The sequence below is a fragment of the Misgurnus anguillicaudatus genome, chromosome 4 (assembly GCF_027580225.2).
Source record: "Misgurnus anguillicaudatus chromosome 4, ASM2758022v2, whole genome shotgun sequence".
Classification (NCBI taxonomy): Eukaryota; Metazoa; Chordata; class Actinopteri; order Cypriniformes; family Cobitidae; genus Misgurnus; species Misgurnus anguillicaudatus.
The window spans coordinates 34,772,537-34,798,508 of record NC_073340.2 but is presented as its reverse complement, the minus strand read 5'-3'; the positions used below and the strand labels follow the sequence as shown (position 1 = coordinate 34,798,508).

At 36.8% G+C, this 25,972-nt stretch overlaps 1 protein-coding gene and 1 long non-coding RNA gene across 6 annotated transcripts in view; one reads left to right on the top strand and one right to left on the bottom strand.

The window, feature by feature from the left end:
- The window catches only part of c4h10orf90 (chromosome 4 C10orf90 homolog), a 33,268-nt gene extending 9,566 nt beyond the window's left edge, over nucleotides 1–23,702 (bottom strand). Inside the window, exons 1-5 of one of the 5 annotated variants that reach the window (XR_008636957.2) lie at nucleotides 23,334–23,702; nucleotides 20,333–20,925; nucleotides 12,430–12,499; nucleotides 9,651–9,715; nucleotides 2,422–3,448 (exon numbers count right to left, since the gene is read on the bottom strand). Coding sequence is in view for 3 of the 5 variants with exons in the window: in XM_055176335.2 (XP_055032310.2) it covers nucleotides 2,422–3,448; nucleotides 9,651–9,715; nucleotides 12,430–12,499; nucleotides 20,333–20,917 (1,747 nt within the window). In the remaining 2 variants the exon portion in view is untranslated. The remainder of the gene's footprint in view (nucleotides 1–2,421; nucleotides 3,449–9,650; nucleotides 9,716–12,429; nucleotides 12,500–20,332; nucleotides 20,926–23,333) is intronic. The other 4 variants (XR_012369336.1, XM_055176335.2, XM_055176337.2 and 1 more) reach the window with 4 other exon arrangements.
- LOC141363730 (uncharacterized) lies at nucleotides 9,916–12,239 on the top strand. Its single transcript, XR_012369337.1, has 2 exons — nucleotides 9,916–10,215; nucleotides 11,841–12,239. It is a non-coding gene; the product is annotated as an uncharacterized lncRNA (long non-coding RNA).
- Nucleotides 23,703–25,972: the final 2,270 nt, after the last annotated feature.

The following is a 25,972-nucleotide window of genomic DNA, read 5'->3' as shown; positions in this document are numbered from 1 at the left end:
TCATTAACCCATACTTACCAGTAAGTACTAAATACTTATACTGTTCCTTTAATTTGTAAGTACAGTAGTGTTTCTTGTTAGTTACAGTATACAGTATAAAGATGTATCTGGTATTACCCTGTACGTACCCTGTACCACTGGTAAGTACAGTAATGGTACCCTTTAATAACAATGTAGATACTCAAAAGTAAGTACCACACATTTGTCTGTAAGTACAACATTCATTATATGTACAAGGTACTGTAAGTACATAAAATAAAGTGCTACCAAATGTTCTAAAATCACTGGCAAATATTTTTGCAAGTTTTAAGCACAAATTCAGTAAATTGTATTTTTTTTTTTTTTTAAACTAGACTTAGGTCATTTGCTCATCAAGAGTTAATTTTTATATTTCTACTGAAAACAAGACGATAATACTAATTAAGAAAGTCATTTTTTGCAGTGAAAAAAAAAAACACAATGCACATTAGAGATAAAAATGTTTATAAAGAATAAATCTGGACAAAAAGTTTATTCTTCTTATCCATTTTTCATTGGTATAAACCTCATTTTGTTACGACTGAAACAAGAGATTTGCCATTGGGGTATAAAAAAGGAAACTGACAAACACACACAATTTCTAGTTTTTAGACCAAAAATATCAAATTTAAGTGACTTTGTGCATTAAGCAAGCAAAGAAATCTGCCAATGGGGTAACAAATCTTTCTTCAATTTTTCTTGAATTTAGTGTTTAAGAAAAATGTTCAAGCTTTTTTGCTTACCCCATTGGAAGATTTTTTTGCTTGTTTTATGCACAAAATCACTTAAATTTGATATTTTTGGTCTTAAAACTTATTTTTTTGGGGTCGTTTTGGTCATCAAGAAAAAGCATCTTAATTTAGGAATTTTTAGATGTTTTTACTGAAAACAAGACAAAAAACTACAAATAATTTTTTTCTTGAAAATAATTTTTTGCAGCGTATTGAAAAGCAAATTTGTGTGTGTTTGTCAGTTTCCTTTTTTTACCCCAATGGCAAATCTCTTGTTTCAAGTTTACCAAAATGAAGTACAAATGATTTTTTTTCTTGAAAATCATTTTTTGCAGTGAATATATTTAAGAGCTCAGATGCAAAAGCTGCTAAATGCCACCCCGACAATAGGTTAATGATATTAACCGAATGCTCTAAACGTTCATTAAATACTTTAGCTTCAAATCTGCTTAATCCACATTCAGAAATAAAAGTTTATCATAAGAATCCATTAAACAGTATGATGATTTTGCAAAAGCATGGAAGAAAAATTGATGAACGACGACGTGCGTACGTCGGATTTCACTTGTCAAGCTGCAAGAGTTTTTTTTTGCAAGAGGTTTACCAAATATATTAGAATATTGCCCAATGTTTTTGTAGGTCAATATCCTAATATTGAAGTTTTTTTTTTAAGCAAAACAGCCCAATTTTCACTGCATTAGCAATGAAATTAGTAAACAACATTTGAAGAGTTTCGTTGCAAAACGAGATAAATCCATTTTTTAACATTTTTGTCAAAACATGTTTATTATTATGTTATCATGTTATTATTTTGTTTTATGGTGCTACTTAGCTGTATTTTTGAAGTTATGAAGGTTTAAATCAAAACAAACCAACTGCAGTTGAATTGAAATAGGAATGCACAACCAAAAAAATAGATTTCTGAACAATTAACAAAACGGTGGTTATCTGGTTTTGCAACGAAACTCTTCATTTGTGGAAAAAAGGTATTTAAATTACTAGCTTAAATTCTTTACATTGGCATTAAAGTGAAATTACTGAACCTTAAAATAAGAGTCTGATAAAAAAGCTCCTTTACAAGAAAGCATCAGGGACACTTAGAGGGTTTTGCATCTGAACTTTTCATATCTTGCTTTAAGATTTTATATCTTTATTTGCAATTTATTGTGAAGTAGGTTTACTTAACTATCCTTTAGAGATAAAACTACCCTAAATCTGACAAAACCTTTCTGGACAGATCATAAAAAGTACTTTTTGTATTGTTTAAAAAACCTGTTTACCTGTAGGCGTAGCGTTTGAGTTAGTTTGTATTGAACGTTATATAAAAATAGCGGATGTCTATGGCATGTCCTCATTCAGAAAACAACTGGTGTGTCAATGTACCTCAGCTGCTGTCAGTTTCTCTCCCTGTTTGTCAGCTCGAAATTCCCCTAGAAGCTCAACGCGAGTATTGAAATCAGGCTAGAAATGGATTATGCATGCAAAGAGATGCGTGGGAAAATGAAAAGATGTGAAAACGGGAGACAGACGGAGTGAGAGAGAGAGAGACTGAGAGAAAGAGCACACATGTATCTGCATCAATTAAAACTTCTCTCTTTCTCACGCGATAACATCTATTATGCATCAAAGAAATCCAGCTAGGCCTCGGCCTACAGCTTGTTATTGTTCATACCTGCTACTTTCAGTAGAGTCAGAGGTTTGATTTCTGAATTGGGTTCCTCACGAAGCGCTCCATCCCTCTCAAAATCCTCTTTTTTTGAAATCACCACATCGCTGCTGTAGGCAGATTTCCTTCTCTCTTCTTCTTTACTAAAACTAACAAGGTCAATATTTGTCTTCTGGGGAACAGGAGAGCTCTTGTTGCGAAATGCTGGCTCTGTAAGTGCATTAGTGCCAAGCTCGGTTTGGTTAAACACTTTAGCATCACAGCTAAGAGGCCTTGGAGGTGACTTTACTGTCTTGTCTACTGTATTACTGTCTTTGGGGCTAAAGTAAAGAGATATGCTCGATCTGTGCTGAAGCGCACTAGATCTCCACTGGTTTTTTCCTGGCTGTACAGACAGAGTAAAACCTTGTGAGGGATTAGTGTTGGTTGTATCTATCAAGCTAACTCCAGAGTTACGGTCATATTTAATGGGATCTGTTGCATTGAATCCTTCAGTATAACTATGTCTGTATTGTGCCGTTTTCGTCTTATGCAAGCCTTCAGTCTGCTCGGACATGTTCACAACGCTTGCCTTTCTTCTCATAACCACGGGATGATCGTACCCTTTGTGATCTTGGACTGGGTTGGAGTTGAGAACGATCGCGTGATCTGTAGCGCTTGCCACGGGGGTAGTTTTCATTTTCATTTTCTCCTCGGTGACTTTAACCACCAGGACTTTTCTTTGTGGCGTGAGGAGGGCATTCGGAGGGTTCGGACAACTTGTGTCTGGAAGACTGGACGAGCGTGTGACCTTCCTTGAAGTGATGGTGATGGATGATATCGAGGAACTGTATCTGCGAGCACTGCTGCTCTCGCCGGCAGTCGGCATTCCGAGAGGAACCTCGGGCACGCTTGCGCGTCTGTAAGTGGGATCTTTTGAAGCTGGCCTGTAGGGTTCAGGCAGAGACCGCCCCCTGTCCACTATGCTGGTCATACTGTTTGTTGAATTCCAAGTCTGTGATCTGTTTCTACATCCCTCCAAGCTGACGGAGGCCTGGGAACAAAGAGGAAATCACATAAATCCCTTCAATTTGTATGGACAAAAGAGGTTGGATCTGCCTCCTGCACACAAAACAATGTTTTTTAAAATCCACACGATTACTGCTTGGGTTTCACCGTTACCATAGCAACCGTATCAGTGTTGGGGAATTCAGGGAAGATTTAGTTAAGTTCAACCGAGTTGTAACTCGAGGCACTTCTTTATTATATCACAGCTGAGTTTTAATCTGGGATGCAAATGTCTTACTTTCAGAGAGTTTGGTACAAAACAAAATAAAGAGAACTGTTTATAAGACAAACAATGTGACGAAGCCCTTAAAACACCAATCTATCATTTACAAAACTGCAAACTGTTCTGTTAGTTTTATTTTTTATATTTTTGGATATTTACCAGGTGATATTCAAATGTATGTGAATAGTGTGTAGATATTATCATTTCATAAGTATGCTGCATATCTTGCTGTGTGACATCTTCACTGCAAAAAATAATTTTTAAGAAAAAATTCTTAGTATTTTTGTCTTGTTTTCTGTAAAAATATCTAAAAATTCTTAATTTAAGATGTTTTTTCTTGATGAGTAAAATGACCCAAGAAAACAAGTCCAGCCTTTAAACAAAAAATACCAAATGTAAGCAATTTTGTGCACAAAACAAGGAAAAAATCTGCCAATGGGGTAAACAAATTTTTCCTGATGTTTTCCTGAATTTTGTGTTTCAGAAAAATATTCAAGATTTTTTGCTTACCCCATTGGCAGATTATTATTTTTTTTTTGCTTGTTTTATGCACAAAATCACTTAAATTTGATATTTTTTTCTAAAAACTAGACTTATTGTCTTGGGTGTTTTTGCTCATCAAGAAAAAGCATCTTAATTTAAGAAATTTTATATTATTTTTCTGAAAACAAGACAAAAATACTAAAAAAATGTTTCTTGAAAATCATTTTTTTGCAGTGTACTTGCTATTGTCAGTCATTTAATTATAATGTAGGGGTTTTCAAACTTTGAGTCGGGTCGCACAGGATACGGTGGGGCATAGTGACACTTAAACAATCAATGACTATCAATGACATGATAGTCCCTTTCACACATACAGTCTTTACTGGTAAATTTCTGGTAAATTTCAATTAACTGATCATGTGTGAACAGAAACTTTCTGGTAAATCAGTACTGCCAATTTACCAGTAAGAGAGGTTGTAAGATACCAGTAATTACTGGCAGGGTGAATCTCGCGAAATTAGACTTATGAGGTGTCATGAAACATTTTGATAAAAAAGCGTATTAAAATAAGAAGCATACAGTTACAAACATCTCTTCATGTACTATTTTGCACATGATTTCAAATGACATCATACAAACCAATTTTGTTGTTTTTTCCACATTTAAGGGGAAATTTTTCATTACCGCAACGTGTCCATGACTGGATTTGGGTTCTTTAACATGGAAATATTTATAGTTAAAAAATCTAAACAAATAAAAAGCTTCATTGCCTGTTATACTTTAAACATTTACAGTAAAGAAACAAGCTGTATTTAGTGATCATTGGTAAATGTACAGACAATAATAAGGAATATAAATGTGTCCAAGAAAAAGTTTCTCATCCTCCGCAACAATTTCCAATCATTGTTTAAGCCCTCAAGGAACTACCATTTTCAAAAAAAAAAATTGTTGGAAGGAACATAATTGACTGTGACACTCAAGATGGCTACCAGGTAAGCAGTTTTTATTTTCCTCTCCAGATAAAAGTTGAAATTTTGTTTGTCATAGTACCTAGACAACTTTTTAGTTCTCATTACTGAAACATGAGTTTGTAAATGCATATATTTAATGTAATATCATGTTGCGGTAATGATAATTTTTTATAATGATACTCTTAAAAATGTAAATAATTTTATAGGAAATATGTTTTAAATCCTCTAAAAATAAGTTCAGACCTTAATCTTATATGTGCAAAAAAAGCGCTATGCATGAATGGAGAATAAGGATTACCGGCATTTAGAACGGATGATGTCAGAACGTGACAGCTTTAAACCAATCACAATGTTTTGATACAGATGACGCGTTTACCCCCACACTGGTTACGGATGTTTCCACGTGCACACTGCTTTAAGTCAAGCAAACCATACATCCACATTTCTTCACCAAAGTTTTCATTTAAAAATAAAAAATTGAGATTTGGCGACCTGTTATACTGCTTTATATTAGCTCTATGTTCAAGATGACCTATTGAGAGTTTAGGCCTGTTTTCCTGGATATACCTTTCATATGCCAATGCCATACACATATATCTGCAAAAGGTTTAACATTTTAGGAGCCACACAAAATAACCTCAACATTAACAGATATAAACCAAAGCCACAAAGTCCAATTTAGATTTCCTGTTCACGAAACAGAGAACTTGTTTGCTCGTGAACGGCATCTCTCTTTTCTATCCTCTTTTATCTCTTCTCTCTGAAAGCTCCATCCTACTTTGAAGTTTCCTCAGTCTTACAATATTTCATTGGCATGGAGAACAGTGATAAAAGATTTCATTAGAAAGACAAAAGAAAAAGGAGAGGAAAGGAAGAAAATAAGAAGAGTCGCAGGAAATCAGCCTGGAGTGTACAGCCGATAAACTGAATGTTAAACAGACACAGCGGTCGGATACACACAACATATTTACAGGAAATAAATGTATTCAATATAAAAACAACACACGCAGTGTTCAAATTAATTCTGTTCATCCTGTTGAGATTGATTTGTGTAGAAAACATCAGGAATCATGTACATATCAGATTGAAACATGTTTTTAAAAAACATGTACATTAACAAACCAGATCCAAAGAGACATTCAATCTCTACTATGGGATCAAACCCATTACCCTTGTGTTGCTAAAGCTGTGCTCTAAAAGTGGAGCTCCAGGAACACTTCATCCCCTATACATCACACAAACTAACATTCAAGGGCACATATTCTTTCTTTCTTTATTTATTCTTCATGCCATTCCAGCATATATGGCTATATTAATGGCGAGAACTGGTTAATCAAGTTAATCCATACACAGGTTATGGAAGGGGCAATTTGGTATCTCCAATTATCCAAAACTCGCCAGGTTTTTGCCTGTTGGAGGAAACCGGAGCATAGCTGTCAACCCTCTCATTTTTTAGATTATGACATGCTGCGCACAAAGCTACAACCGCACGTCCGCACACTCCACGCATACTTGGGTACACAAACTTGCACATTTGAATGTGCGCACTGAATGTGTATGATGTGGTTTTTTATAACTCTGCGTGTTGGGAAACACTGTTGTTTGTGCTTTACTGCTTACCTCAGAAGGTGTTAAGGAATGCAACGTGTGCAACATATTGTGTAATATAACAATTCTCTTGCAAATGCGAGAGCCATAAAATTATACAATGTATACGCATCTATTCCCTTGCATAGTTGTATAAACGGTGGGTGGTGGTGTAGGTTAGGGTTCGGGAAATTTCAGGTATGCCAGAGTAAACCCACGCTCACACAGGGAGAACATGCAAACTCCACACAGAAAGGCCACCAGACCTAGCCGGGGCCCAAATCAGGGACCACCTTCTTGTAAGGCAACAGTGCAACCCACTGACTACTATGCCGCCCAATGGGGACATATTATGCCCATTTTCAGTGATGCGCAGGTTGATCCAAAATGAGCGGGTGCCTGCGGTCACACTCGGTTATGAGGCATAAAAAAATATTTTTAATGATATTCATATATATATATAAAGAGTTTGGTTCCAAAACGTGATAAACCATTTATAAAATAGAGCTACTGCCAAAATCAGTATTATATCAGGTCAGTATTTAAAAGTAAATTCTTAATTTTTAGCAAAATCCAATATCCGCCATGTTATTCTGTCATCTTTTGTCCCTTTTTTGCCAAAACGCAATAAACGCCACTCCTCCTTTTTTTTCCTCATCTTGTACTTCGTGATCAACAAACAAACAAAAACAAAATAATACTTTGATGGCATTGATAAACCTGTGGTGGTTTTCTGTGGCAGGGAAGAAACGTAAGCCATCAACATCTAATCATTTACGCGAGAGGCACTCGGAAGACGGAAAATGCCTTTTGCTTGTTCTCCCAACAACATCAAGCTTCTATCATGGTAGCACATTGACCCCAGCGGATCTTATGAAAAACAAAAGCCGACGAAATCGAGCTGGACCAAAACATTACAGGTGATCGCTTTGTAAATTTTTAAGTGACGATGTCCCAAGTATAACCGCAGCAATGACAGTGTTCTCAATGGGTGATTCTCACGAACTTGGTTTTAAAAAAGTCAAGCATGAAAATGTAAAAATTGCTTAAATTTACTTTTTTTCCCACCAGACATTGAAAAACAAAATCAGGAGTAAATGGGAACATTAATTTAAAAACTTTTACTTATCATTTAACACTTTTTGTAACATAATTTAAAACATAATTTGTAACAGAAAACATCAACACTGACATATTTTCAAAATGACATGACAAACCTGAAAGAACATAATTTGGAGATTCTGCACATGCATTTAAAATCAAAGTATTATGCTTCTATTAATTAAATTAAATTATATCTGTTGCGGTAATGATAATCAAAATGTCGTGTAAGCATTCTGACAAGACAATATTTCAAATTAACTGTAAAAAAATGATCTTACCTTGTAGCCATCTTGAAGTAACTGCTCCATGTGCTTGGTCACTCAAAATCAAACGTTATTGAAATTCTGTATGTGTGCTTAAACTGTTCTCAAAAAGTGTTGCGGAGGATGAGAACATCAGGCATGGACACATCATTTTCCTAATTTATCTTCATTATTATTATACATAAATATTCAGTAAATATTTTTTCTGTCATCTAAAGTAGTCTAGCAAAACATCCATTTATTTTTTTCCTTAATATTTTTGTGTTAATTTGATTAAATTACAACATAACGCATGTTCAAACACAGCCGGACACATTGCGGTAATGAGAATTTCAGCAGAAAATGAGATAAAATTTACAATTATAAATTCTTATGTTGAAATCACACATTGTGCAAGAACACAGTATTGTGTTAATTCTGATGCTTTTTAATGTTACTATATTACACATTTTAAAGCTAAAATCATTAGTGCCGTGGTGTTTCAATGGTTTCGTGAGAATCACCCTAATATGAAAGTAAGTGTTTTGATTAATGCCACTAATGTTTTTTTTTTTTTAATAAGTGTATACCACTAGTCAACTAAATGAATATAACAAGATGAATGCACATTTATAGATGGATTCAATTTATAGCATTTTGAAGAAAAACGTATTGCTTTTTGTGGAAAAAATTATCAGTTTTTATAATAAATCTAAGAAAATCAAATTATGGATTTTGAATTTATGTTTTTATAACCTAAAGATGCTATGTGAAAGTTTTTAAAAGAAAATAGTGTTTTTCACCTTGTCACTTTCTTGGTATAGAAAACACGTTTTTACCGAAATTAGTCAAAATAGATTTATTGCGTTTTGGAACCAAACTCTTAATATGTTTATAACTTTACATGCAAATGAGCTACAGATCCTCACTCCCTTACCAACAGACAGTGAGCACTTTTAGAGCTGATTCCTGTAAATATACAGTGCAAAAAACCCATTTAGAAAAGATTTTGGGTAAAATTATCAATCAGTCGGTGGCCGTAGGCGGGGCTTTATCAGTGTGATGTCACATTAACAAGAGAATCAGAACAGCATGTCTAATGAGACTGCTTTGGTTTACTGGGGATTGAAAAGGAGGAGTGTGGATTGTTTTATTGTAGGGTGGTTTTGTTTACACACTGCCAACACACATTAGTGTCCAAACACCTTATAAAAGTGGAGTTTGCATAATAGGTACCCTTTAATAGGAAATCCACTTCCGGTTTTCCAAAGTTTTCAATAGATGTCAAAACATGGCTAGATGGATTTTCTCTCATTCTGAAATTAGTAAGATCAGACAGGTGTTGGAAGTCTTCACTGAAACTAAAAAGCCTATCCAAACTATCCAGAAGGGGGTGTCTACATACTTTTGTAGTGTATAATATCTCATACTCTCCAATATAATATACAATAACTACACTGGTAGTGGAAAAATATTAGTTTTTATATTATAAAGGACACAAGCAAGTAAGAAACGCCTCGATGGTGTGAAATAAAAAAGCAATATAGTTCTTGCATAAGCCACAATGCTAGTACTTACCTGAAGCCGGCTGTATGACGTCTTTACAGGTGTCTTCTGATCTCTACAGCATACAGATTCAGGCTCTGTGTAAAGAAACCATACGTTTCAGATATCTCTCCAACATCAGTGTGAGAAATAGTTAAAACTGGCAGTACTTGTGCTAGAAGAAGCTAAGTCCCTCGTGTCTCTATGTCCATGATGGTGGAGTGTAAATACAGTGACGTTTACGACACTCCTCTGTCATAAGAAGTCCGCCCTTCCTTCTGTGTGTTTACACTGTCAACAAGAGTCTTATATCGACTTAACCTGCATCACTTACAGGTGTCAGACGGAGAGATTTCAATCTGACAGGCAGACAGCCGCTGTGCCACCTGGACGTGATGGATCGATCGCTGCTGATGTTGCCATGGAGACGTGGCCATGGCATCGCCTGACAGCTAAAGTGGCAAACAAACTATTTCTTGTCATTGTTTTCCAGGCAGGTAATCGCGCTGCACGTCCGACAACCACACCTGAAAGGTGACTATTTACCCAGCATGCTCTCTGTTGGATGGGCAGCTCCGTTTTGGGAGTTTCTTGACAGGTACCATGCGGTCGTAATATCCTAATACGTGTTTTAAAGAGATGAGTGCATATAAATGGTTTCCTCTGCAAATATTATCTCTCTCTTTATTCCTGGTACAAATAGTGACCCTGTCTGTGAAAACCCAGCCAAAGTCATTTTTTGTGATTTGCTGTTTTCTACATAAAATCATCAGGCGTAATGTAAAGAACATCCTGTAAAAATATAACCTTGATACCTTTAACCCTTGTGGGTTGTTCAAATTCACTACCCCTCCACTAAATTAATCGGCTGTAAAAAAAAATCAGATTATTTTTTTCACATTTTTTTTGCATCACAAAAATGTCTTTATAATGGAAGTCAATGGGGCAAAAAAGCCACGAACAAGTAATTAGGGAGAAAAAAATAAAATATGTTCCTGCACAAAAGCTAAAAATGCATCAAAGCCAATGTTTTTACTAATCTTTGACAAGCCCAAGACTGTGAAAAAGATAAAAAAATCCAGTCCACAATCACTTTTTATATTGAAAATCTGTTATTTTGTGTATTTTCCCCAAATCAGTGACACTACTTATGAACTTGGCAATTAAAGAGTTAAAATTGTGGAAATATTGTAACATTTGGTAGTTTTGATCAGTACTGGGGGTGATAAACTGATTAATGCAAAAATTTGGGGAAAAATAATTTAATACATTTTTACAGACGTTTAATAAAGTGGCTTTTTTGTACACGAACATCCCGAAACACAAAAAAAATTATTCATTTAATTCACTAAATTTTTTAAGGTAAGTGGTCGCAATCAATTTATTTAAGCTAGATTTAAACCAAAAAATTAGAAAAACAAAACAAAAAACTTTTGTTTAAACGTAGCTTAAATAAATTGATTGCGACTACTTATCTTAAAAAAAAAAATTTTCAGTGAAGGGTAGTAAATTTGCCCACGGTATATTGTTGAGGTATTTTTTATTTAAAAACATTTTCTCAAAATATGTGTCATTATGTGCCATTTGCTGAAGCACAGAGAAAGTTGTGGCCAAAGACAAAAAAATGGCCTCAACAACCCATAAGGGTTAATATTGACTAGTAAGGTCATGTCAAAGATTGAAATCAAACTTTGATGCACTTGATCTTCGCAGACAGGGTCACATTTCTAAACATACAAATCCGAATCTAACAATTGCTTGGTTTAAACATAAATCAGACCAAATGTGGTGTTCAAATATTTCCTTATAAAATGTATCTTGTCATCTTTTTTAAAATTTAGAGCATGAACCATTTGGTACACAAAACACTTTTGTAACATTACTTGCAGTTATCCAGATACTTGCCACAATTTGACACCGTTTTGCAATCAAAGCAAAAGTGCACGTTTTTCCTCAGTGGTTTAAGTGGAAGAGGCAGGGGATCTGGCAACACAGTGTGATCCTGAGAGACACACAGCATGTGTTATTGACCTAAAGTCACTTTGCATATTAACAACCATCTATGCACACACATCGTACGCGCTATGAAAGACTCAACCACCAGCTGGAGCTCACGAAAGAGCCACACATGTACCGGCTCTGTACAAACACTCATGGGACAGTAATCTCTTTTCTGCACCATTGCCGTCTCCTCATCCCCTTAACTCTGTCCTTCTCTTACAGCTGAAATTAAAGCATCATTATACGCTCATCACCTGCTGACAAACCCGTGAGATCCCGCAGCAGCAGATTATGATCACACAGAGGGAACCACCAAAAGAGATGGCAACCCAAATACTCTTCTGTGCCCGACCCCAACTAATATTCATTGACCCCAGTTTAGAGGTCTGGCATGAATTTTTTTCTTTAGCTGATGAAGTTGGTTGATCATCTTTCTGATAAAGCCTGACCAAGGCAGTTTCGCTAGTAACAGTGTCGACACAAGCACACTGGCATCCCATTCTAAAAATCAGTATCCAAAAGACAGCATGCTGATAGGGACGCACAATAAACAAACTCAGAAAAATAAATTATACCTGTATTTCTTCTCAGTGTCATTAAATAAACATTTCATATGCACAAGCACGTGTCTTGGATTTCTATTTATTGACTTCATTTTTTGAACATTTCCCTATGCTTGTATTTCACAGCGCTGTTTGAAGCTCCACACATAAATCACAGGTGTCTGACGCCTCCACAGTACCTGAATTCCTTCGCCAAGCGGTTCATTGATAAATTTCATATGGTGTATCGCAAATAAGTCATTACGCACCATTTGTTCTTGATCCTTTGAGTTTGGCAGGAGTGCTGAGCAACACTGGAGTTATAGGAGACTTCAGTTTCTGCCAAAAGAGCACACATACTTTATTTACATCACAAAGTTATCATTCATAAAGCTATATGTAGTTTGTGTTTAAAATACATTTGGAGTATTCAGCTCTGTGTGGCATGATACTCATGTGTTTGCAGAATGAACATGGTTTGATATATAATGTGTTATCTAATGCAATAACATAAAATTTTTTTTAAAGGGGTCACATGATGCAATTTCATATTTTTTCTTTGGAGTGTCAAAATCATATAGAAGATCAGTAAAGTCGCAACGATAATAGACCCCTTCAAGGTTTGTAAACATTGAATGACTATCGGGTGCGCGCGCAGCAAGGGGTCAAACTGTTCATACAATCGAGGCTTTATAATGTAATCTAACAGGGCTGAAAAATTATGACTTACCTCAAATGAAGTGAGCACTACAATTGCTTGCAGCCGCAGATGTTGTATTTTTTTGTTTTTGAGATTCTGCATGAATCACGAAAACTTAACGGAAGACCTGGTGCGATTTTTAGAGCCCACGACATAAATAGGCATTTTTTACGATACCGAATAACACGCAACTCAATCTGCTGTAATTACTTTTCTGACCCTGACATGCGCAGTGGGAACCGACTGTGAAGTGAACGGTGAAGGGGTCTATAGTCTCAAACTTAAAGAGATCATATTTCTAAAAGTGTAGGCTCATCGCAACATGATCTCACAAAGTTCCATGGGATAGTCACGGAATTTTGTGCTCATTTTTCCGTGGCATTCTTACGGATCTCTGCATTTTTCTGTGGCCCTGCTACGGACTGTCTTTTCCCGTGGCATTCTCACGGATTGGTTACTCAACTGATTTTTCCTATTTTCAAACCATTTTCGCTTCGGTTTAGGGTTAGATTTGGTGTTTGTGTTAGTATGTCACTTTAACTATTGGTTTATACTATTTTTTCTGATTTATTCTTTTATATTTTCTAAACTTTAAACAATTGTCGCCTGGCGCTGGGGTTAGAGTTGGGTTTGGGTAGGGATGTCATTTCATGTAAATCTAACCCTAAACCGAAGCAAAAATGGTAAGGACAAAACAGTTGAGTAACCAATCCGTGAGAATGCCACGGAAAAAGACAGTCCGTAGCAGGGCCACGGAAAAATGCGGAGATCCGTGAGAATGCCACGGAAAAATTAGCACAAAATTCCGTGACTATGCCACGGAAATTCGTGAGATCAGGTTGCTCATCCACACCTTCCTAAAATGCATCATTCAAACACAGCCCCATGTATCTGTGCCAATGTGTGGGAAGATTTGCATTACACCGCCAAATGTATACGTAAAGAAAGAAGGCGTAACTTTTATTCATGCTGTAGTATCGTTGCCACCACAGCCATATCAGCTGCGTCCGAAATCTCGAAATGACTTCAGAGGCAGCATCGGAGGCAGGAAGGCATCAAGGCACGTCCGAATCCAATGTTTGCTTTTCTTCCTGACTCCCGAGATACCTTCATCGTCTTGTCCCACAATTATGTGTGTGTGTGGGTGTGTGTGTGTGTGTGTGTGTGTGTGTGTGTGTGTGCAGAGAATTTGATTGGTCATGCCTGGTCGAGTTGGAAAAAATAAAATTTGGTCATGCCTAGTCGAAAAAATAAAATGGCATCCAAGAAAGCCGCTGGATCACAAATTTAGTGTAAATAAAGTTATATTTCACTTTTTACACCTTTTGATTGCAATTGTAGCGAGGAATTAGTATTGCAGTTTTCAAATATGGGATTAGTTATCACAAGGAGCTCTCTGTTTATATTTCACAGATTATACAGAAATTCTTTATGCTCCCTATGCAGGCTGTCCGAATGCGTTTCCCAGAGCTGCCTTCATGCCGCTGAAGATATTGCCTATAACACCACGCGTGAAGAGGCAGCAAGCATGAGTGATTTACATGTTAAGTCAATGCAAAGACGAGAATAGGCATCCTGCTGTGCGGTAAGCGCGAATGACGCGTTTTGCGCAAATTGAGCGTTGCCGCGTGAGTTGAAAAATCTGAACTTTGGCGGATTTTCACACCGTGTTAACCAATCAGGAGCTTACTCTACCAGTGACGTGATTACAGGAAGTTAGCGGAGACAGAAAAACAAAACACGCACAATAAGGCTGACATGTTGCCTCGCTGCCTTATGGTGCGTTCACACTACGCGCAAAGAGGCAGCAAGCATGAATGATTTACATGTGAAGTCAATGCAAATACGCGAATAGGCATCCTACGGTGCAGTAAGCGCGAATGACGCGTTTTGCGCAAATTGAGCGTTGCCGTGTGAGTTGAAAAATCTGAACTTTGGCGGATTTTCGTGCCGTGTTAACCAATCAGGAGCTTGCTCTAGCAGTGACGTGATTACAGGAAGAGAGCGGAGACAGAAAAACAAAACACGCACAATAAGGCTGACATGTAGCCTCGCTGCCTTATGTTGCGTTCACACTACTCGCAAAGAGGCAGCAAACATGAATGATTTACATGTTAAGTCAATGCAAATACGCAAATAGGCATCCTACGGTGCGGTAAGCGCGAATGATGCGTTTTGCGCAAATTGAGCGTTGCCGCGTGAGTTGAAAAATCTGAACTTTGGCGGATTTTCGCACCGCGTTAACCAATCAGGAGCTTGCTCTACCAGTGACGTGTTTACAAGAAGTGAGTGGAGACAGAAAAACAAAACAACAATAGTCGTACTTTTACAGCAATTAAAAGGATCTTGTTTGAAAGAGTGAGGAGGTCGAACAATCTGGTAAGTTTGCCCAATTGGAGCTATATAAGCCCCTCCCATAATGCCAATTACGCCTGAATGTCTCGAATAACTACAATTTTATGCACGAATAAAGTGAGTAAACTCAAAATGTTCAAGCATCCAACTATTCGCGAATAGTGCATTTTTGATGCCTTATCCGTGTGGTGTGAACGCACAGTTAGGATGTTGTGCTTCAGGAGCCGATTTTCCACATATGATAAGGGATAGCTGGCCAATCAAAGCACAACACGCTTTCATAACGATGAACTAAAAATCAGAAAAGTGGGTCATAGTGGGGCATAGAGGAGCAACAATAATGTATGGTATGTGGAAAATAATACTTTTTTTTAATTTTAGATCGCGTAAGCGTTTTACATTACACCAAATACACAAAATAATGTTATTTTGAGCAATGTCAATGAGTGTATTAAATACTGCAAATACTTTTTGGACGCAGTATGAACTTTACATGACTTGAGTGATGGATAAATAAATATGAAAAATTCCACAATTGCTTCTGTATTGCTTCTTTGCTCTGTAGATCTTCATTTCTAAAGCGTCTGTTCCTTCATCTCCTGGGCCTGGCAGAATTGATCCTGCTGTTGGCTCTGATGTGTTTGGATCTGCTTCCTCCTAAACCCGCTCAGAATGAGTCTAAGCACCTGCTGACAGAGCTGTTTCATAGCAGATGTTTGATGCGGCGCCCGCTGAACCTAATGCGCTTGTCAGTCATCCAGATTTTACTCTCTCCCTCTTTCCTTCCTTTCAATGCTGTACGTTTTATTCTCTGGCTTTATAGCATCGGTCCACACTAAAGTAAATCAGGTCTGAAAGCTTGGCTGTTCATTGGCTGGATCTTCTAGCAGTACGGGTGAGAGAATAATTGTTGTGCAGTGTACTGTAGTGGCTTTGAAGACATTTATCACCACTGTAGAGGACTTCATCTCTCCAAGCAAGTTTCATACTGTACACAGACATTTAAAGTAACATTGCTAAGATCCCATATGGCAATAAAATACATTTCTTTTGCCAAACGTATGTTTTAAACATATGCTATTTTATAAAAAAGTAAAGCCTAAATTAAATATATTTTTGAATTTGAAAATATATTTAGTCTTTACGTATTCAAACCAGTTTTTTTTTAAAGTTTGTAACAAAGTTTTTCTTCCAATGCGATGTGAATATTTTCCAATTTGAGAGCTCTCTCTCTATATATATATATATATTTATAGATTTTTTAAATGCTGTAATATATATATATATATATATATATATATATATATATATATATATATATATATATTTTTTTTTTTTTTTTTTTATTTATTTTTAAATGCTGTAAAATATATTTATTTTTAAAATATATTTCAAAATATAAAAAAATGAAAATTGTTGATTAACATATTTTATATTTAATTGTATTAATATATTTCTGTAGACATTTTCCAAAATATATTTTAGCATATTTTTTGTAGATTTTAAAATATATTTAAAATGATATATCTTTTGCCGGGATACTCCTACAGATGTGTTTTTATTGCACTTTAATCTTATTTTCATTCAGAAACATTCTAATATGTATGAATGGATGTTGAATGTAAGTGGTTTAGTGAATTACTGCCGGCCCAAACACTTTGCAAGAACAATTTTCTTCAAGCAGATAAGCCATTATCAAGAGACGCTCTTAAACCATTCAGGAAGTCATCTAAAATATTCACATAGTTCAGTTAGGCTTAACACATCCTGACTTACAAATTTAAAAAGTCTTATAACATTACATAATACACAACTAGATTTCCTTGAGACGGTCTGAGTGGCATTAGTCTGTTAAACACGTCTCCTTACCCAAACTATAAACACATGTGTGGCATAGTATATTAAAGGGGACATTTCACAAGATGTAAAATAAATCGTTGGTGTCCCCAGAGTGCGTATGTGAAAATATCCCCACAGATAATTTATAATAGCATGATAAAATTGACACTTTGTAGGTGTGAGCAAAAATGTGCTGTGTCCTTTTAAATGCAAATGAGCTTATGAAATGCAAACTTTGGACTCAATTGTGCTGTCAATTATTTTCTCTCTCTCTCTCTCTGCACTAAATGGCAGTGCCGTGGTAGGATAGTGCAGATTAAGGGGTGGTATTATAAGATCCCCTTTTGACATCACAAGGAAAGCCAAATTTAAATGACTTATTTTTTCACATGCATTCAAAAATGTTTACATGTTTACCAAAACTTCCAAAAGTTACTGGGTTCAAATTTTCTAGGTTGATAAAAGCGCTGGGGAGTGGGGACCCAATTACAGCACTGAAACATTGAAAAATATTTTCATATGTCCTCTTTAAAATTGGGATTAACTATATGAATATGAAATTAAAAACAGATTTTGAAAAATCTTTTCACTCGAAGGCCGTCATTAACATGACATCAAAATGTTGCAATCCTATTCTATTATAATGCTACAGTGAGGTAAACATGGTAAAAAAGTCTTCAATCAGCAATTTGTAAAATGATGTGAAACAAAATATGAGAGTTATAAATGCAAACAGACAGTAAGTGGCAGTATGTCGTCTTGACATCTATGCCATTAAAAAAACATCAACGCCTTCTGTTCATCCCTTTCGATATTAACCGGAGAGTAACATAAACGAATAACAGTACAGAAAGATGATTTATGAATGAATTAAAACAATTTGAGAGGAGTGGGAATAAAAGATAGATAGCCATACCATAGTATTTACCATTGATGTAACAATACATTAATATGGATCGATGCATAAATTAAATTTCTACCGATACGATGCATCGATGGCACTCATAAAATATCGATATGAGGTAGCTATATTTTGACATTCTCCACGTCCTCATTCCTTGACATAACGTCCATCTGCGTATTTCCGCCAAAGCACACATTTTAGTTTATTTTTGTGTGCTATTGTCAAGTGAATGCAATGTAGCAACAAAACGATTGTAGCAGTGGGAACACAGCGAAAGAGCCAAAAGACGTTGTGAAAGCTGCTATGGGACGCAAATTGTGGGTTTGAAAATATTTTGTATTTGGAAAATGGATTGAACAAATTGTCAGAAACCCTTTGCCAGCACCAGCTGAAACACTAAAAACTTTGACAGTTGCCATCATAAGCTTAAATTTAAGTGACATTTTTTCCTCAATATTTATTTTAAAGTGTATTTTGTTCTTAGATCGTTGTTGTATATGTCCCAATTGGGAAAGAGACTGCCTTTTTTAAGGAGTTTAACTAAACGTTCACGTTATATATTTTGGTTGCATTTGTGAGGTATTAAAAATGTAATGTCTAACTAGACAACTACTATTAACCTACTATTATTCCCGCTAGCCTTTTTTTTAAGTTGGCCGCCAGCATTTCTTTTAATTTTCACAAAAATGTCACAAAATGCCTTAGAGGAAATTTTTCTTCTAAAAATATATAAACATACAAATATATCAAATAAAAGAACAGACCCTCTGCTTTCAAACAAACAAACAAACAAAACAAGAAAAAAAAGTTTCATCCTATCTATATGTTTTTCTCTGTTTATAAACTCTTAAATATGGGTATTTTTCTTCAAAAAAAAAAAAAAATAAGCAGAAAGCTGAAATAATTGCATTTTTGTGAAGGAATATTGTTAGAGGTCAGATTCAGAACGATTATCACAACATACACGGAGTGTAAAATTGCAAAAAAAAAATTTGCTTCAGTTTCTTTAAAATTTGGGTAAGTGGCCATCTAGTGGATAATCGTGGTATTACAGATAACCATAAAAACTCATCAGGAAAACTATTTTCATGCAAATGTATTCTCTTAATTGACAAAATGACTCGTCAATGGCAGGGGAAGAGTTAAAGTATCAATAAATTAAAAGAATCATAATTGCATCAAAAAATGATTGATGTATCAACAAATATTGCATAGCTGGTGGAGATAATCGTTATCATATCGCAATGAACCGTCCGATTTACACTTCTAGTTATTACTATGGTAAACTGTGGTAATATTTCACAACAACCAGTACACGTCATTGACCCAGAACATTATCTATAGGTTAAAATGACTATTACATGTTGAGAATTTCGGAAGTAATTAACATATTTAAAGAGGACATATCATGAAAATCTGACTTTTCCATCTTTATGTGCTATAATTGGTTACCCAGTGCTTCTATCAACCTAAAAAAAAGGTCAAAAGAACAACCCAGTTACTTAGTTACCATTCTCTGCAAGCATGTGAAAAAATAGCTCATTGAAATTTGTCTCCCCTTGTGATGTCAGAAGGGGATAATACCACCCATTAATCTGCACTATCCAACCACTGCACTGTCATTTAGTGCAGAGATCAACTCATTTGCATTTAAAAGGACACACCTAATTTTTGCTCACACCTACAAAGTGGCAATTTTAACATCCTATAATAAATTATCTATATGATATTTTAAGCTAGACCTTCACATACGTACCCTGGGGACACCAAAGATTTATTTGACATATTAAAATTTTTGTGAAATGCCCCCTTTAATGTGTTTCTATCAATGGATATTTTAGTAGTAGTAAAAGGCAAATATAAAGTATTAAAACATACAAGTCTCCAAAGTCAAGGTAACCTTTAACAAACTGCATAATCTGATGTATGACAAACAATGCACAATGACAGACGCATTATAACAATTACACCGCTCTTCTTAGTAAACACCACTGATGATAATTATTTTAAACGGCTCTATGCCCTATTATCATCACATGACCTCATTACATTGTGTTTAAATCAGAGAGTGGCACCCAGTTATCACCTCTGAAATATAAATAGTCACTCTGCATTTTGATTGTTTACTGCAAAAAAAAAAAACCTGAGCAAAATGTCATTGAGTTTGTGTTGCTAAATTAATGAATAAATAAAAAGTCAAGTCAAGCACATTGCATTGTGGGATACAGCATTCCTTCCAGAGTGTTCTGGTTGTCTACAGCATATTTTGACGTATGTGTTTGATTTTCACACATACAGAAAATGCGCATGCTGCATATGTACATTGTGCACCATTCATGTTCCCTTGTGGCATCACTCAAGTCTGATTTCTTACCTGGCACCTGCTGTTGTCATGGTGACAGTCACTGTTAGAGATGTCTGTCAGTATCACGTGCCTTTTTATGGGCAGCCACCCGAAGCGGACCGGAGCGAGAGAGCAGAATTCAGCTCTCTCCGTACTGGGACTGGGTTTAATGTGCACTGTATTTCTCCCGTATGACGCTCCGTTGGTCTCCATGGATTCCAGGCTGCCCACTGAGCTCTCATATAGGCTGGGGGAGACACTAGAGGTTTGCTGCCTCCTTTGAAAGGAGGGAGGACAGAGTCTTGTCATCTCATTTGGCAGAGCTGGCATTGACAAAGTCTTGTCCACAAACTGAGGTATTTGTCTCTGAAGTGGACGAGACTGGAGTCTCTCCAGTGTTTGAAGCCATTTGTCTGCCGTGCCACCTTCAATACAGCTCTGTGGACGAGCTCCGTCAGGGGGTCTATTTACCTGCACCACAGGGCCCTCGTAATATCTCGGCTCGCCAGGTCTTCTCCACGATGAGGACCTGCGAAGGAAACTTGTGCTGTTTGAACTGGCGGCACCATGAGGAGTAAGTGCCTGTTTCCATCGCTCAGATTTCACATCATCCATAATAAAATCTAGGCAATTCAGAGAAAGACAAAAACATGATAGGCTTATACCTGGCATAAGAATAAGTAGAATATGTCTCTATTAAAGATTTCTAATGCAAAGCTTGTTTCTTTTACCTTATCAGCCTGCAATGCAATTATTCAAATTTTTCCAAAATAACTGCATTACTGAAAAATACTAAATAGACTTAACTCTATGCAGTTGCTGCACATGTCATATGCACAATTGATGAACTTATGAACCAAAGAATCATACAACCCCCTTCACTAATTCTAGACATAAGATACATACATATACAATAAGTTATATCCAAATAGCATACTGTAATGAGATGAGTGGCAGGACCATCTACATACTTGTATCCTTTACACGTTTCTCATCTTTTATCCAGTTTTCCTTAACTGTGCACTGATGTCTGAAACCTTTATTCTCATCAATAATGTTGTTGGTGTTAATGTAGGCTAAAAGTTCTCCCACTCTCTTTGTCTCTCATCTCTGCAATGTTTAATTTTAAATCCACGCCGGCGCGTCTGCTCGCGGTTTTGAGTGAGATGTGTTGACTTTACCCGGGCTGCGTAGACCCATCGGTACAATCAACTGAGCGCATGGTGACATAAAACTATGTGTCATGCAAATGAGCGTTTAAAACCTGATCGCGCATTTTGTAGTTTTGTCACGGATGCCCGCACATGCGCAAGTACTATTTTACCGCAGTCTGGAGCTGGAGCCCCAGGGCACTCGCCCAATCCCGTCTATGGATACCCTGCTGGGTAATATACTTATGCTGCAATAGGTAGCCTGTCTGGAACAGAGCGGATTTTAAACCACAATACTATATGACACTTGCATTACATGCGAACGGCCCCTACACTAATAGGATTCTGTTTTTCTCTCCCTGTCTCGTCCTCGACCCCGAGGACAATTAGACAAACAGACCCAGTTCTTGCTGCTGTGAAGGTCATCACACCACTGATCTACTAAATGTCCTTCAACGGGATGCCCAGCCGATACGTGACCAACGACCACCGGCTGAACCAGTTTAATCCGCTTACCCGTTTCCTATCCCTATCGTGTTTATATATATAAATACATATTAATCTCTCCCAAGGGTTTTCCCACAGGGTTTTTCTCCTAGGGGTTTTTTAATCCCCGGGAGAGTCAGCCAACATTGGCTAAACTGAGCACTTTACTGTATACGTTACATTATTACTACGCTCACTTGTACGGTTTATTTTTAGCCGCTGTTTTCTTCTTCTTATATTATCTATAGATTATTCTGTGTTTTCCTCTACACCTATTCATGTAAAGCTGCTTTGAAACAATTAACAATTGTGAAAAGCGCTATATACATAAATAAAATTGAATTGAATTGAAGTTTGCTTATCTAGCCCTTAGTATTCTTCAGACCCTTACGTCCTTTAAAGGATTAGTCCATTTTCTTAAAAGAAAAATCCAGATAATTTACTCACCATGTCATCCAAATTTTGGTGTCTTTCTTTGTTCAGTCGAGAAGAAATTATGTTTTTTGAGGAAAACATTGCAGGATTTTTCTAATTTTAATAGACTTTAATAGAGCCCAACAATTAACACTTAACTCAACACGTAACAGTTTTTTTCAACGGAGTTTCAAAGGACTATAAACAATCCCAAACGAGGCATAAGGGTCTTATCTAGCGAAACGATTGTCATTTTTGACAATAAAAATAACAAATATACACTTTTAAAGCACAACTTCTCGTCTAGATCCGGTCGTGATGCGCCAGCTGACCCCACGCAATACGTTATGACTTCAAGAGGTCACGCGAAACTCCGCCCCAGTGTTTACAAGTGTTGAGAAAGAGGACCGTTCCGACGTTGTTGTATGTCAACTGATACTAATTAATGTTTTTGTTTCAGTTTATTGTTTAAAATGGTCAGCAAATGTGCGTTTTATATATGTAACACGTGACCTCCCTACGTCACTACGCATTTACATTAGGTCGCGCTGGGCCGGACCTAGACGAAAAGTTGTGCTTTAAAAGTACATATTTTCTATTTTTCTTGTCAAAAATGACAATCGTTTCGCTAGATAAGACCCTTATGCCTCGTTTGGGATTGTTTATAGTCCTTTGAAACTCCGTTGAAAAAAACTGTTAAGTGTTAAGTTAAGTATTAAATGTTGGGCTCTATTAAAGTCCATTAAAATTAGAAAAATCCTGCAATGTTTTCCTCAAAAAACATAATTTCTTCTCGACTGAACAAAGAAAGACATCAACATTTTGTATGACATGATTGTGAGTAAATTATCTGGATTTTTCTTTTAAGAAAATGGACTAATCCTTTAAGAAAGTAAATATACTAGCATATACAAACAAGATGCAGGGAAGCAGAATATTCAATAAGTTTCAGCTTGTAACACTAACAGAGCCAAACTTACCTGTGTCACGAAAGACGACACGATGTGATTTTAGGAGGCGATGGTTATATCAGACACCCTGCAGCTTGTCTTTGGTGAAGAGGGTCACCACTGGCGCTGTCTCCACTCAGCCATGACTATAAATGTGTGTGCTAGTCTCAATGAACAAAAGACTTACAGAACAACTCTATTTATCACATGGTCTGTGTGTGTGTGTGTGCTGGGAAAAACTGGCTTTGCTATGATTTTAGCGATATACTGTATGAAAACTACAAGACGACTTCATCAGACGATGTGAATAGCTCATTTGAGAATAATGAATTATTTATTGCTCATGTTGATGCTGAAACAAAATATTCTGCAGCCCTATTGTTAATGTGTGTTTCCACTTGGACATCTTGGCTTGGGGTGATGATTTTGACATGATTCAACCACATAAATGTTACAAAATAAACCTTACGTAAACATCCTAAAAACTACTTACACCCTAGCAACCACACATCAATGCCCTGGCACCACTCGGTCGGAACCAAACAATCCCACTCACGTTTCCTTCAGAGACTATAAAAATCTAGTTTCAATTCTGTTTCTGAAAACAAGCTCAGATCTGGTTTTAAAGCACGACATCCAACACAGAGTGCCGTTGTGTCCTGTGGTTTGGTGCAGGGCATGTGATCACAGGAGATGTTGGGTGATTAGAGCTTCAGGGAGCTAAAGCAGATGATGAGGTTGTTGATGTTTGTATCAAGGCCACCCACATGATCTCTCAAGACTGAGAAGGCAGATGAAAGTAAACAGATCTGCAGGCTGACTGCAGCATTTCTGTAAATGAGACGCCTGTTCTGTTCCTTCGATATCATCTGCAGAGTTAAATATAGACGAATAATATGAGAACGTTTTATTATCTCGATAGTTTCTTGCAGACACCAATAACATCACAAGGAAAACAATTGGAGACTTTTGCTCAATTCTCAGGTGGCTCAAACTAATCTGAGAAAAGACACCGGTGATCTCGCATATATTCAATGATCCAGTCTCAAAGGTGACAAGATGACACAGTGACCAATTAAAAATTAGAAAGGATTTCTAATTCCTTCAAAGTCCTTCAAGATCAAATGAGCTGAGCTGGTGGCCACAATATTTTATAACTCTATACTCTTACTATAACTCAGTAGTTTTAGTTGAGTATATATTTTAATGTCAGATTGGTATGGTAAAAATTCAGCCAAAAATGGTTCTTGTATGGCATCGTGAAGCACCTTTATTTTTAAACCTTTTCTGAGATTTTTCTCATGTGTGTTGTTCTCAGAGGTTACTGCATCTGACCTACATCATTATAATAATTACACAACCTCTTGCGTTTCCTGTAGATCCCTGTGGACTGAGAAAACTATGCTTGGAAAGGCATACTACCAAATGACTATCGCACTGTGTGTTCTGTTTTATTTACTGTACATTTACCTCTGTCTTAATGTATATGTATGCATTTAATGGTGCCTTTATTCAAATCAGCTTACAAATGAAGAACAATTTTGTCTTTAGAGCCACAAATAAGCATAAAGGTGAACAGGTGGTAAAAAACTGTTAGTTATTTAAATGCATTAGTGCATCATTTGTTTATTTAAAGGTGCAGTGTGTAGATTTTAGCGGGATCTGGTGGTGAGGTGGTGCACTGCGACCAACAGCTCAGTCCAGCCACTGACCCTGCCCTTTCGAAGCATATAGAGAAGCTACGGTAGCCGCCACAGGACAAACATGACGTCATCTGAGACTAGGGCTGGATTCCACTCCAGTTTTAGACACGCACTCCCGAACTTCATACGTAAACTTCAGGCACATCCATATACCACAATGCAACATGATTGTGACGTCACTTCAGCAGCTCGCGCTTTGGACAGTTCAAATTATGGAGGGGGCGGTCTCCATTTTCCATGTCATCAAGGGCTTAGGGCTTAGTTTAATTTGAACCCACTTCAAGTGTTCCGCCAGTAGTGGGTACTCGTACAACGTAAGCAATGACGTACCTCCGATTGAACGAGACTGAGGGAAGTTAGCGAGGGAAGGTCATAAAAAACTAACCGGAATGCAGGGAATGTAGTGATGAAACTGTAGAGCTACTGTAGAAACATGGTGGTGCAAAATGGCGACTTCCATGTAAGGGGGCCCGCAGTGTATGTAGATAAAACGTAATAAAAACATAGCAGTTTATTATGTAAGTTCTTTGTACATCACTGAAAACATAGTAATCTATATAATATTGCATTTCTGTCAAGAGATTCTCCTAAGATTTACACACTGCACCTTTAAAGGACTTGGTGGTCACAGCCGGTTTGGTGAAGGCCAGCAGCTCATTCTAGCAGATGAACAGGTAAATGTAGGCCTATGTACAGAATACTCAGATGACCTATTCATTTAGCCTGAAATGTGCAATATACAAGATGGGCACTGCTCGAAATACTGTATCCCACAATGCAGCACACCTAATTTGACCTTTAATGTCCAGTCAGTGTAACAAATAAACAACCAATAAGATCAACCGCCATTGGCCAATTGAACCAATCCTAAACTAACACCCCAAATACACCACCCTGCTGAAAAAAACAGCATCAAACCAACATGGACCAGCATGGGAATTATGCTGGTTTATGCTGGTTTAGCTG